Source organism: Tiliqua scincoides, chromosome 3 (assembly GCF_035046505.1).
Source record: "Tiliqua scincoides isolate rTilSci1 chromosome 3, rTilSci1.hap2, whole genome shotgun sequence".
NCBI lineage: Eukaryota > Metazoa > Chordata > Lepidosauria > Squamata > Scincidae > Tiliqua > Tiliqua scincoides.
This window is the reverse complement of record NC_089823.1, coordinates 207,021,115-207,037,833: the sequence shown is the minus strand read 5'-3', so window position 1 is coordinate 207,037,833 and position 16,719 is coordinate 207,021,115. Positions and strand designations below refer to the sequence as shown.

The window sequence follows — 16,719 nt, the reverse complement described above, 5'->3', positions numbered from 1 at the left end:
TTGTGCTTAAAAATTCTCTAAAGATACCTCCAGCTTTCCTGTTGTGTGTGTATGGAAATGTCCTAATGCATGTCCTAATCATGATTGCAAGTCAATCTATATTTTTACATTTCAGATTTTGTTCCAACATAAATTTGACTTTCTTCAAGAAGTATGTAACCATGAACACTTCATTCCTTTGTGCCTGCCTATGAGATCCGCAAACATCCCAGGTAAGGACTTTCTTTTATTTATTATTTTATTTGTTATGTCTTATCAGGCAAAACTAACTGCCGACAATCCTTAATACACATACATGAAGGTATGATAATGGGTGTTAACATGATATCATATATTTGATCCTAATAATACACTTGTTAAATATTTTGCAAAATCAAAATAAATTGTGCACCTGAAAATGAGAGCAAAGAATACACTTGAGCTGTACATTTGGGCTCTACACATATTCATATTATTTGCTCTAGGACTTTTGATTACAATGAACCAAATGTGTATATATAAAGAAAAAAGTAGGCATGGTTAATAGTCACAGATGGAGGGAATAGTCATCCAAATTAATCTCATGAACCTGAAACAAAGCCATTACTTCTCTAGTGAGTAACTTTCAGATTATCCAAACAGACAAAAGTAATAAAGGCAAAAGCTTGCCAATGTAATTAATAATGCTATTATCCTGATTGTATAAAAATCTAATTCTTCTCTATTTCCTCCTTTGTATTTGTGTAAAATTATTTAAGATCCAATTACGCCATCAGAAACAACACAGCAATTTCATGCATCAGGTAAGAATTAAATTGCTTTCTGCCATCTGCAATCATCAATAATATATGAATGCATAGCACAATCCTAGGCATACCTACATGGAAGTATGATTTCAATGGTGCTTACTTCCAGGAAAGTGTATATAGGATTTTGGTCTAAGGGGATTTCCAAATATCATTCAAAACATTTTCTCACCAAAAAATTTTCACTGACAGCCCAATCCTATCCACACTTTCCTGGGAGTAAGCCCCATTGACTCTAATGGGACTTACTTCTGAGTAGACATGCATAGAATTGGGCTGTCTATCAAGTATTTGTAAACTTTGATAGTGGGATCAGTTAGGGCAATGTTTCTCAAGCTATGGGTTGGGACCCTCTAGTGGGTCACAAGCTGATTTCAGGTGGGTCTCCATTCATTTCAATATTTTATTTTTAATAGACTTGATGCATGTGACTGCATTGGGGGAAATGTTACGGATTTGTACTTTTAGCAAGCTACTCTGTATATGCTTTTAACAATAATAGACAATGGGACTTACTTCTGGGTAAGTGTGGGTAGGATTACAGCCTAGGATTGTTAAAAAATTTTCTGTTTGATTATGTCACTTCCGGTCATGACATAACTTCCGGTGGGTCCTGACAGATTTTCAATCTAAAAAGTGAGTCCCAGTGCCAAACGTTTGAGAATCACTGATTTAGGTTATTTCCAAATATTGAATAAAAGTAATCTGTGGTAAGTATATCTCACAGAAATGTCTGTGCTGGTACTTAATATTGATTATCTTAGTGTGGAAGGGATTGTCACTCCCGAATTGGCCTTTTCAGCCACACTAGACGCGGTCCCAGAACCACCTTTCAGAGCGCGATACTATAGACTTTCGAGACTGAAGGTTGCCAACTAGGTGAATAAATTAAGAGGGGGAAAAAGAAAAGAACTCTGAGCCTGCAGCAGACCTCCTGTCTGGAGCTGATACCCTTGGGAGTAGCTTGCTTGTCTATCATCATGCCAAGTGGCCAAGAGGTTTTATCACTTGTCTTTTGTGGGTTGGTGTAAATTGTGCGGCAAAATGGTTGTCTGCATTTGTAAATACCAATTACTTATCTGTTACTTGAAAAGTCTGCAACAAGAGAACAATTGATGATCAATTAGCTGCTGGTGGTTTTGTTGTTTTAAGACAGGCCCAATAAAAAGAGCTATTGGGGTGGCATAATGTTTGCACATCAACTTGCCTGGGTAATTGCAATGGGAAGTAACAGTGCAAGCACTTGAATAAGCACTGTTGGATCAAGTTTTAAATGTGTAACAAATCTCTTGCCTGTTCTGATCAAGATATTCCAGAGTACACTGTGACAAATGAGTTTTGCCGGAAGCATTTCTTAATTGGATTACTTCTTCGAGAGGTTGGGTTTGCACTTCAGGAAGACCAGGATATCAGGCATATGGCCTTGGCCGTACTCAAAAATCTCATGGCAAAACATTCATTTGATGGTCGATATGCAGAGTTGGTAAGTGAAATTTTTCCCATGTCCACATATTGCAACAAGCTTTTTGTTATGTACTCTTCAACTGTTTGCAGAATTTCATCTTTGAATTATCTTCCCCCCCCCCCCCCATTTTCTTTTAGGATAAACAGGCAAAGATAGCAAACCTGTATATGCCTCTATATGGGATGCTTTTGGACAACATGCCCAGGATATATATGAAGGAAATGTTTTTGTTCAATATAAATACATCTAATCAGGTGAATCATGTGGGATTACATAAATGTGTGAGGGTACAATTTGATAGGATGTGGTACAGCCATTTCTTTTTTCAATTAATAATAATAATAATAATAATAATAATAATAATAATAATAATAATAATAATAATAATAATATTACATATATTTATATACCGCCTTTCTTGGTCGTCAGATTTCTCCTCAGACTTTATTCAAGGCGGTTTACATGGGCAGGCTGTTCTAAATCCCTGTAGGGATTTTTACAATCAAAGAAAGGTTCTATCTTTCAACATTTCAGATGGATCTTTTTGATCTGGTATCACATTCTGGCCTCGATTTCCTCCCACACAAGCTGACAAGCGGCTCCTTTATCTCTCACATGGAGGGCAGTCAAGACGCTTCTTCGCGCACACCAAAGAGCAGGTGGAATAACTCAGCTCAGCTTGTCAGCTGCTTCAAGCTCTCACCATTCACGGTGCTGGTGGCCTCGAACTGGTGACCTGTGGATGTTATCTTCAGGCAAACAGAGGCTCTACCCTCTAGACCAGACCTCCTGCCCATCTCTACTGGATGAGTTAGATTAATTTAGCAACATTTGGAATATATTCAGCCCAAATTCACTAGTTTCAAGTGACTTAAATGAGCTACACTGTCCAATGCTTAGTTTTGAAGTTTTATGTGAGGAGCAGCCCAAACCTAACCACACAGTGGGGCTGCATAGCCCCTACACTGGTTAGGAGCAGACTGGAAATCTCCTTGGGAAAAGGGAACATTTGTCCCCTTACCCTGGTTAAAGCTCCATGGCCAGGCCACCGCCAACAGTGGCCAGGGCCATGCATCAACAGGATACCAAGGAGCACCAGTGCCAGTAAGTCAGTGCAAGGGGCCATCAGGAGGCAGGGGTGGATGAGAACTGGTACAGGAAGAGGAGTAAATTGAAGCTGGGAAGGGAACCGTATCAGTGGCAGTGGTAATGCTGATATCCTATCCCAGCCTCAATACCCTGTCTACTGAGACTTAGACCACCAAAATAGCTGGTGCAGGTTCAAGTAGACTCATTCAGGCAGTGAAGGCTTACCTCCTGGCAAGGGAATAAATGTTGCAATACCCAGAGAATACCTCAGGATTACTTCCTCATGGGATACAGTACTAGTGGCCGGGGATGCAGCCATGGGATGCAGTACTACACTGCATTGGCCGGGGAAGGGGGATTTTGTTAGGCTTTGACTGTAGATCATATGCAATTGTAAAACAGTTAAGCTAAGAGGCAGAAGAGTTTTGAAAGCTGGTCAAAGGTTACTAAATCAGTTTGCCTGTTTTCATTGAAATCCAGGGATCCAGGGATGATTTGAGTACTGCTGGAGGTTTTCAGAGTCAGGCAGCAATGAAACATGCAAACTCTGTAGACACTTCTTTTTCCAAAGATGTTCTTAATTCCATAGCAGGTATGAAAGCACTCGCACAGAGAAATCTTTCTATTTTGTTCTGCTGTGGGTTTTGTTATTTTGGGGTTTTTGCTTACAATATATTCATTTTACATTAAAGGCATGGAAACAAACTTGGTTGTATTTTCATCACCCAGTGTTGGAGCTGAGCCATAGACTCCTAGGAGCCAGGGCCCGGGATCTAGGAGTATAGTCAGGAATCTGGGGTGGGAGGTCAGAACTAGAAAACAAGCCAAAAGCTAGGAATATCCACCATTGCCTAGGCCCAGCCTGAACAGGAAGTCTTTAGAACACTTCCTGTTGAGAAAAGTCAAATGGCTAGTCTGTGCTGGCAGGGCCACTCAGTGCCTAGAAACCCTTTACTTTCTAGGGAATTGCTCTAACCTGTAGCAGTAATGGTTAGCTACATGGGACAGTTGGGCACAAAGCTGTCTTCTGGTAGCTCTTAACCTTTCAGATAGCAACTGGGTTAAAGCTATAACACCCACATCTTATTCCCTCTGTCATTAATATCAAACACCACCAATTATCTAACCCATGAATATGAACCTGTTGTGGCAGAAGCACTACATGTTTCATATTCACTTCTTAAAGATGCCTTTTTCTCGTAAATACAGTATAAAGAAGTTATCAGTTTTTTCAAAGTCCAACAAAATGGACTTTCAATAGGTCAAATTTTGTTCCCCCAATTTCACCCTCCAGTCCAAATTATGGGACAGCTCTTTTAAACATGATTGATACATGATTGATACATAAAATAAGCCTCCAGTTAAGGGGTTTCTGGACTGCTCTTGCTCTGCCTGAGAATGTATTAAGTTCACCCAAAACCATCAGTAACAAAAAAAAAATTGTCATTGTATTTATCATTACATGTCAAATGTATTTCATGCACTTAGACTTACAGCCGTCAGTGTCTTTCATAATTACAATACATTGTGTTCTCAAAAACAATGCCAGTCATGCATTTTGTAATGCAGTGGCATTTTGGGCATCCATTGTTATGTCTTGTGTCCATAATCATCATTTTAGCATGTTTGCTGTGGCTTTTGTTTCCAGCCTTTTCATCAGTAGCTATTTCTGCAGCAAACCATGCTGACTCCAGAGGCTCCTTAGCAAGTCTCGATTCTAACCCGAGCACCAATGAAAAGAACAGTGAGGGGACGGAGACCTGTGAAAAGGTACATGTGCATGACTGAACAGTCAAAAGATAATATTCGCGAATGGGACATCTCTCTGATAATTTTAAAGATGCTTTGTTTTCAACTCAACAGATTGTGAGACCTTTATCTCTAATTGGATCAGCTCTTCGTTTTGACAAATTAGATCAGGCTGAAACGAGAAGTCTCCTGATGTGCTTCCTCCACATTATGAAAACAATTTCAGAAGGTGAGAGATAATAAGAAACTAATGGCCTGATCCTGTGGGCCATTTACAACAGTGAAACTATCAACCCACTCTCGTTAATGGCCCTGTGATGGTGCAAATGTTGCACCGCTGTCATGCGTGATGGAGCTGCTAGTGGAAATGGCCAGCAGCTCCACACCTGTGTCAGACTCATTGTGATGCTCTGCCAGTCCAGGTAAGGTGGTAGAAGGGGCGGTTTGGTGGAGATTTGGACAAGGAGAGAAGGGGGTGGGGAGTGGACTAGTGGGAGTAGATTGGTGGCAACAGCACATGCTAGATTCTATCCCCAATTTTCCAACCGACTCTCGTCAAAGAGCTGACATGTACCCAAGAAGACTCATAGGCAACTAGGCACCATACCGGGAGGTAAGTAAAAAAGTTTTTTACTTACTTCTCACTGGCAGTCTGGTTCCACCACCACAGAAAACAGTGCACATGTTGACAGTGCAACTGCATGGTGTTGGATGTTGGGGGTTACTATTGGGCCCTAATAGAATTTTCTTGGATGCACATAAAGTATTTTACTTAGCCATTCCTATAAACGTTTTCTCAAACTCCTTAATTATGATTTAATTACAATGTAATCTTGAATCATGATTTAATTATGAATTATGATACATTTAATATTTTTTTGTTGTTTATTTCCAGACACGCTGATCTCATATTGGCAGAGAGCCCCATTTACAGAGATCACAGACTTTTTCAACATTTTAGAGTAAGCTCACCATGAGGTTTATTCTTCCAAGGATGTTGTGTTAATAATGGAAACAGAACCAAAAAAAAAAAAAACCAAGTATAAATTTTATGTTTATTGACTATTATTGTCATTTTAACATTTAATTCTTTTAATTCACAACTTCATTTTTGCAGTTATGTTTCATCTATGAAAGAGGAATTATTTTCGTTTTTTATCAGATTCCCAAAGTGAGATATAAAGTCCCAAGATATATCCCTGACAATCTCCCCTATTGTTCATGAATTTTGAAGTTGTTTCTCTTACCTCTTTTCAACAGAATCCATAAAATACATTATAAATTGATGAGTAAAGCCTGTGTGTGTTAGCCCCAACTAGTTAGGGTTGGTGCTAACTTAGGGTCCAATCCTATCCAACTGTCCAGCGGTGATGACAAACAAATGTTCCTTTACCTTGACGAGGCCAGCGTGACTGCCCACCATCACCACAGGATGCAGTGCATACCCGATTGGCATGGCTGCATCACATCTAGAAAGCTGGATAGGGCTGGAAGACTAAAAATATTTCATGAATGGAAGACTGAAAGTATTTTCTTAATGGGCATTCTTGAAGCTTTGTCAAATACTCCTTCTTTCTTTTGTGATGTGTTTGAAAGGCGTGTACTCCCTTTGTCAAAATCAGTATATCACATCCCACAGCAGAGCAGGGAATATTCCAATCTCGCTTTGTTTATCCTTGCTGTCCTCTGCCCTTCTTAGCACTGACTTGCCATACTTGCAGTTTATCACACTAAAGGCCAACTTCTGGCTGCACTCTGTGTGTGAAACTGTGCTCCTTTGCCTAGTCCTAAAATATCCACTGATGGAGAAATAATTTCAGCTGAATCATCTCTGTCCTATACAAGAATTCCTAGCCTTGTGAGAATAGGCAAAATAATCATCCTTTCTGAAGAAGGTCAAGTGAACAAACTGTTGGCTGCCTTTGTTAATAGGCAGGCACTACCCTGGAAAATAGTATCCCAGGAAGGAATGGGTTGCTTTGAGCAATGGAATTTTGGACAACAAGTAATGACTGCACTTCTGTTGTTCCCCCCAAATGATTACCTATATAAGTTCATTGGCTGGGCTTAAACAATCTCCTGCTCAGGATGCAATTCACCATTTGATTACTCTTCTAGTAATATGGAAGCAAATTCATAAGAAAACTTCACAATGGGACAAAAGCAGGGAAAAGTCACTATGTACCAATTTTACTTCCTTTTCACTACTTCAGACTCTCAAACTGAAAAGCAGTTTATAAATGCTGTAAGTAAATACATCAATAATGTCAAGAAGACATGGTTCTCTAGACATGGTTAGGCTGCAATCCTAACCAACTTTCCAGCACTGACATAAGGGCAATGCAGCTCTGAGGTAACGGAACAAACATTGCCTTACCTTGACAAGGCCTCCATGACTGCCCCCCAACTGCAGGATGCAGCTCATGCCCCTCTGGCACAGCTATGCCAGTGCTGGAAAATTAGTTAGGATTGCGCCCTTAGTCATGCAGCGTTCTCTGCAACACGACAACAGGAAGAAACTCAGAACTCAATCCTATCCTTCCCCCATGGCCAATACAGCAGAATCAATATGGCTACCTCTTCATCCTGCAGGGTGGCAGTTGCAAAGATCTCCTCTGAGTAAGGCAACAATTGCTCCCTTTTCTGGGAGTAAGGCTCTGTGGTGCGGGGGGGGGGGAGGTCTATGAGAATCTGAACTAACTAAATAGCCAGTGCTGGTCCATGTTGACCCACACCATTGGATTTGGGTCCAGGAAGGGGGTTAGGATTTGGTGACCACTGCCTCCAAACTTACCCCCTTCCCAGACCGATCTACCCATCCCTGCCCCTGTCACCACCTCGTTTTGCCCTCCCCACTCCGTCCTCCCCCACCTTCTTACCTGGGTTGGCGGGCGGCTCATGATCTGCTGGTGGGAAGGCACCAGATCTGCTGGTGGGAAGGCACCTTCCCACCAGCATCTCAGCAGTGCACTGAGTAGCACGCTACCAGAGCACCTTTAACAACTGGTCTCAGTGGCGTAGCTAACGATCCTGCTGTCCGGTGCAGAGCTCAAGATGTTGCCCCGGAAATGATGTCACATCTGGAAGTGACATCACTTCCAGGTTTTGATTTCACACCCACTTTTTTAAAAAGTGAAAAATAAAAAATCTGCCACATCCCCCAAGCTGCCTCCCCCAGCACCAGCTCCCTCCTACTTCACCTCCATTCCCTCTGAGGTCTTACACTGGGCTGTTCCTGCAGCCCCATCAGGCTCAAGGGGTGGGGAGAAAAGCAGTCGCCACCACTGGCACGCGCCCCACCAGCCAGGCACATTGGGTCACAGCGGGCAATGGGCTACATTGAGGAGAGCCCTATGTGTGTGAGGGGAGGGGAGGCATGCCCCCCCACCGCCGTTTTGTTTGGTGGCACAGCTCGGGTCCAGCCACTGTGGGGGGGGGGGGAATGCTGTGGAGAAGCTGCTGTTCACATTGATTGTGGGGGAAGGAGAACTCAGGGCAGGCAGGGAGGAAGAAGTTGCACCTGACTGACTGAGGCTCCAATCCTATCTGCGCTTACCTTGGAGTTAGCCCCATTGGGTATAATGGCACTTACTTCTGAGTAGACCTGCCTGGGCTGGGCTCTCAAGTTCCTGTCCCAGCCCCACTTTCCTGGGAGTAAGCCCCATTGACTATAATGGGACTTATTTCTGAGTAGACCAGCACAGGCTTGGGCTCTGAGTTGCAATCCTCTCCACACCTTCCTGGGAGTAAGCCCCATTGGCTACACTGGGACTTACCTCTGAGTAGACATGCCAAGGATTGGCTCTGAGTGGGTGAGTGAAAGGAAGGCTTTCCTGCTATGGCTGGGGGGAGGAAGACCTGGGTCTTGAGGTAGGCAGGCAGTTGTGCCTGTCCGATTGAGGCTCCAATCCTGTCCACGCTTTCTTGGGAGTTAGTCCCATTGGACACAATGGGATTTACTTCTAAGTAGACATGCTTAGGATTGTGCTCTGAGGCCATGCAGGAGGAGGAGGAGGTGGTGGCGTGGGTGACATGCCTCATCCTCCCTCCCTCCCGCTGCTGGCTCTGGTGGGATAGGGGCAAACGAAGCCTTCAACGCCTGCAGCTGTTGGCTCTCAGCAGAGGGAGGGAGGAGAAGGAGGCCCTGTCGCCGCCACCTCCTCCTCCTGCACCTCCTCTCCCTGCATTGAAGCGCCCCACAAAAGCCTTCCAAATCCCCACCCACAGCAGAGCAGAGCTGCAAACTTTCTCCGCTCAGTGCCTGCCCCACTGCCTTGACCCCTGTCCAGGCTACGCCAGCAACAGACATGCGACGCATCTCCTCACCTCCTTCTTGCCCAAACACAGAGCGAGGGCACCTGGCAGAACTGCAGCAGCCCAAGGCAACTCGCATGCGGGCAGAGTTGCCCTGATGTTGCTCCCCAGCCCCTGATGTTGCCCCCCTCAGCAGCTATAGCCCGGTGCCTTTGCAACCCCCTGCACTTATATAGCAATGCTACTGACTGGTCTGACTACTTGATAGCAGTCGGCACACTGGAAGAGGTACCAATCCACAGCAGATACAATTTGGTCATCTTCTGTAAAGCAGTCTACCTGAGTCTGTCTCCTGGACATCAGTATTAATTGTCAACCAGTTAAAGGAATTCAGTATGTCAGTATGTGTCTGTCAAACTGTTCCTGTGGATGTTGTGTTAATAGAGCAAAACTACTTTTGAGCAAAATGATTTAAGAGTCTTTTTTTATCTTTCAGAGTTTGCCTTCAAAATTTCAGATATCTAGGAAAACGAAACATAGTGAGGTAATTATATTTTAGTCTTGAATTTTATGAATGATGAAACTTAGAATGCACTTGTTAACATGTACATGCCACAAACATCAGTACATTCTGTTCAGTCCACACAGTCTTTCACAGAAGGCTGAATTCCAAAACCCTGTACTTGTCTTACAAGATATTTATGACCGTGTTTATGTCAAGAAGCTAAGTAACTAAGGGCACAATCCTAACAGCACCCTAGGCTGGCACAAGTCCCTTGCGCTGGCCCAGGAGGGTCACAAACATGCCGTAAAGCATATTTGCTCCTTCTCAGGAGTCAGCTGGGCCGGCATAGGAGAGTGTGCTGGCCCACAGAGTCTGTATGCAGCCTCTGTGCTGACTTGGGGAAGAAGGGTTGCATCTGCCGAGTTCAGCCGATGTGGGGGTCTGGGAAGGGTGGGGAAGAGGCAGGAGAGAGGTGTTCCGGGGCGGGGAAGGGCGGACCTGGGGGTGGGCGGGCGGGGAGTGGGAGGTGGGGATGGGACCAGGCTATTATGCCGGATCCCAAACCCATTCCCAAAGTAGCGCAGAACAGCTTGAAGCCGCTTCGTTCTCCTCAGACTTGTGCCACCTCCTGTGCCACTCGGGGATTGGACGAGTTTCTGGAGGAAAAATCCATTATGGGGTACAAGCCATGATGTGTATGCACAACCTCCTGATTTTAGGAATGGGTTAAGTCAGAATGCCAGATGTTGGGGAGAGCACCAGGATGAGGTCTCTTGTTATCTGGTGTGCTCCCTGGGGCATTTGGTGGGCCGCTGTGAGATACAGGAAGCTGGACTAGATGGGCCTATGGCCTGATCCAGTGGGGCTATTCTTATGTTCTTATGTAAGAAAACTCATTGGGGCTTTAGTAGCTTACCCGGGGGTAAGGGGAAGAGTTTCTCCTTGCCTCCTGCTGAGCCATTTCTGGCCCCAATTTTGCAGTGGATACAGTGCAGGCCTTCTGGCCTGCCTGTTCCAACGCAAGATAGGATTGTACTGTAAGTAAATGTGTGTTTGTGTTTAGCTTTTCCTGATTTAATCATGATTTAAAGGTCTGGTAATACAATGAAATGAAGAATATTTTACAAGAGTTAGAACCTGAAATCTTCTTTCCTTGGAGCATTCATTTTTGGTAATGATCTCAAAAGTGTGAGATAATGTTTCCAGCTGCCCCGGGTCGGACATGCAGTTTTCTTTGGCCATATTGTGCTGTTTTGTTTTTCATTTCAAGCTGAAACAATGAACTTCTCTGTCTGCTACATTTCCAGCAGCAAAAACTAAAAGGAACTGTATTAATTGATTTGGGGAGTTCTATTATGTTTTGCCAGATATGTTTTTAGTCTTCTCAGTTGCTGTAGTTTCAGCATAATGTGATAAAAGAGTAACTTAAATTATTATCATCATTACTTTTCATAGGAAAATTGCTGCTGCATTTAAATTTGTTCAAACTACCCAGAATAATGGAACTCTAAAAGGCTCCAACTTGTCGTGTCAGACATCTGGGCTTCTGCCCCAATGGTAAGATCTGCTTTCTTGCTGAACTTTCAGGGGTATTTAATTAATAGATCCATTCCCTCCTCAGCAGCCTCAAACACTGCTCATTTTCTAGGCCTTTGAACTTTGTTTTCATAATTTCTTCATTTGTTCATAAGTGTAGCAAACTATGTGATGGTGATGACAGGGACTTGTATAGCTTTTATTTATCAAGTGCCCAGGCATTCCTCCCATACAGATTCCACTAGCAGACACAGTCACGTTCATCCCAGTGCTGCTAAACTGAACATCTTTGGCAGCATACCTCCTTGGATATGACAAAGCTGCTTAATGATTAACAGCCAATCCTCTCTAAGTTCCCATGCACTGATTCAGCAGCTCCAGCATGGCTTCTGTTTGCATTCTGCAAGGGAATTTTGACTGCTGGATAGCTCTGCAGAGTAAGAGTAATCCCTTGCACCAGGATAAGCTCCAGCAGCTGCACTGGAGTTACTCAGGCCTTCACCAGCGATATTGCTGGTGCAGGTCTGCCTTGCCCTGTGTCGGTGGGTCAGGCCTGGGTAGGTGGTTGGAATTCAGTGTCTGCCATTGCCCCTGCTGGGACCGATTCACCCACCCCTACCCCTGTTGCCTCCTTCCCCCCACCCCATTATACCCTTCCAACCTTCTCCCACCCTTTCCCTGCCCCTGCAGGGAACCTACCTCATCCAGCACGTGATGGTCCTGACACCGGTGCCAGCAACCTAGATGGCATGCTTTCGCAATTTGCTTTTTGGCAATTTGCAACAGTGGACACCGGCAGAGAGCTCGCTGCCGTAGGATTGTGCCAGAAATCTACCGCAGGCAAAGCTGATAGCATGGACATAGGCCAGTATGCTAAGAATGCCCATTCTGGTTCAGGGTAATCATGGACATGGAAGGAAGGTCTCACCAGTTGCCCTGCCACAGTCCTGATACAGATTTGCCTACTTGCCCTAGGAGAGAAACTGAAGTCAGAGCTACACTGACATGTTTTATGTCACATGCAATTTGAGATTGGGGCATGTAGGCTGGAACATACATAATCTGTTCTCTTCCCACCACAATCATCACAGAAATGCAGCAGCTAAGCTGTTGTTAGCTCTGGATGCCGATGGGTCAATGACCTCATTGGACTGAAAGCAGCTTGGGGGGGGGCAATTTTTTTCCACTCAAGACTGTGGTGCAGCAGGAACAAGTTAAATAGCCAGTTCCTATGTGCCACAGTTCCCGTCCTGATTGATCCTCCTCATGGCTGCTTTTAACAAAAGAAAAACACACAAATGCAGGGTCAAACTGTGCATCTAACAAAACATGCAGTTTGGTCTTCACAGAGCTGTTTTGTTCGTATGCAGCTAATTGAAAACAACAATTGCCAGCATAATAGTCTTGGCATATGGCTGGAGCAAATGAAGCATGAGAGAAAATGATGCATTCCTTTGCTTCCCACTCCAAAATAAGCACTGATCTCACTTTACAGCTGGGCCTGGCAGGGGCCCCTCTGAATTAAACCTTTCAGTGGGCCATTGTATTGTTGCATGTTTACGGGAGGACCAGCACATTGCCTCACCAAATGAAAAGCATAGCAACTGAGGTTTGCTTCTGCAAATTCTACATACTCCCCAAAGCAAGCATTGAATACGTGTTTGCTTGTTAAGATGCATTTGTGTTAATGTAGTCCTAACATGTCTTAATGCTTCTTATGATAGGTGGTCTGCTTTTCAAGGCTTTTGTTTAATTATTGAGTACCACTGAGAAAGAAATCTAATGCCAAAACCCTAGCCCAGCACATCCTTATATCCTTATTTCTGCAGGCATGTAGTACTTGAGGATAAGTATGAACTTATATTAGTGGCATGTTTGTCTTTTTATTATGTTATTTCTATCTCTTTCTGGAGATACACAGCGATATGAATTCAGCTAAGTATACAAACCTAAGCTAAGTATACAAAGTATTTTATGTATATATTTCGAGTATACATAAAATATTACAGTATATAGAGTGTTTTAAAGAGCAATCTGAAGGATTTGGGAAATGACATATGCTAGGAAATGACATATGACAATTAAGCAAAACCTTCTGTCTTCTGATTTCTTAGGATACATTCTGCTTCTAGCAGTGAGGCTCACCGACATCACAGATCTCAAACTTTACCCATCATTCGTGGCAAAAATGCTTTTTCGAACCCTAAACTTCTGCAAATGATAGACAGCACCATTGCAAGTAAGCACCAAGGAAAATGTAGCTGCCTAGGTACCAAAAGTTACATTTTGTTCTAGTGTGGGCTGTTGCCATGCTTACTGAAATTATGAAGCTATTGCTCAGTGGTAGAGTACATTCGTTGCGTGGTGAAGGTCACAGGTTCAGTCCTTCGTATCCTAGGAAAGACTTCTTTGTCCAAAGCTTTGGAGAGCTACTGATGATACTAAACTAGATGAAGCAATGATACGACTCGGCACAAGGAATCTTCCAGACTGAAAATGCTTAGGGAGCTCTCAGAAACCAAAAGGATGGCTAAGCATGAGTAAACAGGGGAGACCTTTAGTGCTACTTGGTAGGCAAGACCAGCAGAAGCAGAGTGAATTTTGTAAAAATAAATGAAGTATGCAATTGTTAAATTTGCATAATCTGTGCTAGTCACAGACATCTTGGTGTAGATTTTTCACAACCTTTGGCAGAGATTACTCTCAGTCCTGGTTATATTGTATCATTATTTTCATTGTTGCAAAGTCTATTTTTAATACCTGCATGAGCAAACCGTTTTTCAAAGATGCTTGAATATCTAGAAACTCCAACTGACTTTAATGGGATAGACCACCCATGTGTGAAATACTGACCCAAAGGTTACCCTTCCCCTAGCTTTTGTTTTAAACACAACAGCTTGGTTCCATGACATCATCTGAAGACATACGATGTAGGTACATTGCTGAAGCTCTGCAGGTTTAGGTCTGGTCAGTGACTGGATGGGTGAAGACCTGGGGAGTCAACGTACATCACCTTGAGCTCCACAACCGAAGAAAGACAAGATATAAATGCATTAACAGCCCAGTCTTATGCATGATCACTCAGAAGTAAATTCCATTCTAGTTAATGGGACTTCCTTCCAGGTTAGTGTGCATAGGATTGCAGCCTAAGTAAAATATTTTAAAAAAATGGTGATAAAGCCTAACTTTTTTGGTACAGATTTAAAATGGCTGATACCTTAGTACTGGCATGTGTGAAGTAATTGCTCTTTTCCAATTACCTTTAAATCTGTTGTTTCATTAATCTTGTTGTAGGTGGGTCTAATGAGACTGATATTGTGCACTATGTAGATACTGAAGCCAACATTGCCACAGAAGTTTGCCTCACTATTCTTGACCTACTTTGCCTTTTCACTCAGCACCACCAGGTATTGTTCTTTGCTACGTTATGAAAGAATACATAAAAACCACAGCATTAATAGTTTGTGCCGAGCTATTCTTGTGGAGGAGTTTATTGAGGAAGAAAGACATCGTACAAAGAATGAGCCACAAGTCATACTGTATCTGAACTTGATTCTGATTCATTCTTGATATGAGACAGCATGTGAGATGCACTGCATTCCATATCATACCATGGGACTTGAATCCATTTACCCACCCCTCATTCAGTCACTGAACACGCCCCTTTCACATACCCAATCTGCCCACCCTCTGTATCCATCGCCTTTCATCCATCCAGCACACCCCTTCTGCCCTCCCCCTGCCCCGTCCCAACTTCCCAGCCATCCTGCCTGTGTCAGTGGGCCTTTTCAGGTCTATTGGTGCATGCAAGGAGGCTTCAGCCTCCCCACTGGTGCTCCAGCAGCACGTCTCTGGGCACTACTGTAATGTGTTTTGTGACTGCCGTTATGGCCGTAAGGCAGTATTAGCAGCTTAGTCTTATATTTAGTTGGGGGTGATAGGCAGTCCGATCCTGCTAGATTCCCCTGCACCAGTGCAATGGTGTCAGCATGGCTTCTGCTGCATCTCGAAGGGGAATTGTGCAGGCTGGAGGTCTCCTCAGGGTAAGCAGGAGGGCAAAAAGGCAGGATACAAATCTACATAAATGAATAAAAAAATATTCCAAGAAAGAAAGCCAAAAATGTTGCACCAAAAAGGCTGAAATATGTTTGTTGATTAACTTTTCAGAGACAGCTGCAACAGTCTGATTGCCAGAATACATTGATGAAAAAAGTATTTGATACCTACTTGCTATTTTTGCAAATCAATCATTCTGCAGCAGCCCTCAAGCATGTCTTTGCTGCCCTAAGATTGTTTGTGAGTAAGGTAAGTCCTGGTATGTGCTCGCCCTCGGCCTATGGTGGACTTTTTATACTGTAAGGCTGGCAGTGCCAGTGCATTGCTCCATCCCTTCCTGTCTCTGCCCCCAACTTCCACACCCAGATGTGGTACATCACTACCAATGTAGCCTCCAAGTTGCATTCCCCAGCTCCCATAGTGACATCGTCCTATGTCACTGGCTGGAGCACGTGCAGCCCATCTCAAGGCAAGAGAGGGGCACAGTGACAATGTCTGCTGTACTCATAGTCATGTAAAGTATATTTGCTTTAGGGAACCAATAATAATAATAATAATAATAATAATAATAATAATAATAATAATAATACAGGTATTTCTATACTGCCTTTCTTGGTCCTCAGATTTCTCCTTAGACTTTATTCAAGGCAGTTTACATAGGCAGGCAATTTTTAAATCCCCGTAGGGATTTTTACAATTTGAAAGAAGGTTTCTATCTTTCAAGAAACCACAACATTCAGATGTTTCTGTCTTGATCTGGTCGCACATTCTGGCCTCCATCCTCCCACATTCAGAGCAGATGGAATAGCTCGGCTCAGCTTATCAGCTGCTTCAAGGTTGCACGGTGCCGGTGGCCTCAAACTGGCGACCTTCGGATGTTATCTTCAGGCAAATGGAGACTCAACCCTCTAGACCAGACCTCCTGCCCAATCTGTACCCCCAATCTGTATCCCAAAAAGGTACAATCTGATACCCAAAAAGGTATCAAAACAGAAAGAAATTTTTCAAGCTAATGTTACATGATAGAAGATCTCGAACAATAAATCAGAATTAGAATCTTGCCACTGCCATTAACCAACCAGGCAGCCTGAGGCTACAATCTTATACATACTTGACTTGAGCTCCACTGAACACAACTTACATTTGATGCACAGGACCTGCAAGAAGGATACTGGGTGTGATGGTACTGCCAAGGTTGTTGTAACTATTTCAAACAAGATAATGTCTGTGAAGCTCTTTGAACACTCTATATCAGTGCTGTGTTGCTTTGTGGCCCTATG

At 43.5% G+C, this 16,719-nt stretch overlaps 1 protein-coding gene across 4 annotated transcripts in view; it reads left to right on the top strand.

Moving 5' to 3' along the window:
* DOCK10 (dedicator of cytokinesis 10) overlaps positions 1-16,719 on the top strand; it is a 230,435-nt gene that overhangs the window by 187,520 nt on the left and 26,196 nt on the right. For 2 of the 4 annotated variants that reach the window (XM_066622585.1, XM_066622583.1), the window contains 13 exons: positions 116-212; positions 738-782; positions 2,093-2,268; positions 2,388-2,504; positions 3,820-3,931; positions 4,988-5,109; positions 5,203-5,317; positions 5,984-6,050; positions 9,839-9,886; positions 11,303-11,404; positions 13,498-13,622; positions 14,678-14,790; positions 15,551-15,688. In XM_066622585.1, the coding sequence (XP_066478682.1) occupies positions 116-212; positions 738-782; positions 2,093-2,268; positions 2,388-2,504; positions 3,820-3,931; positions 4,988-5,109; positions 5,203-5,317; positions 5,984-6,050; positions 9,839-9,886; positions 11,303-11,404; positions 13,498-13,622; positions 14,678-14,790; positions 15,551-15,688 (1,377 nt within the window). The remainder of the gene's footprint in view (positions 1-115; positions 213-737; positions 783-2,092; positions 2,269-2,387; positions 2,505-3,819; positions 3,932-4,987; positions 5,110-5,202; positions 5,318-5,983; positions 6,051-9,838; positions 9,887-11,302; positions 11,405-13,497; positions 13,623-14,677; positions 14,791-15,550; positions 15,689-16,719) is intronic. The other 2 variants (XM_066622584.1, XM_066622582.1) reach the window with 1 other exon arrangement.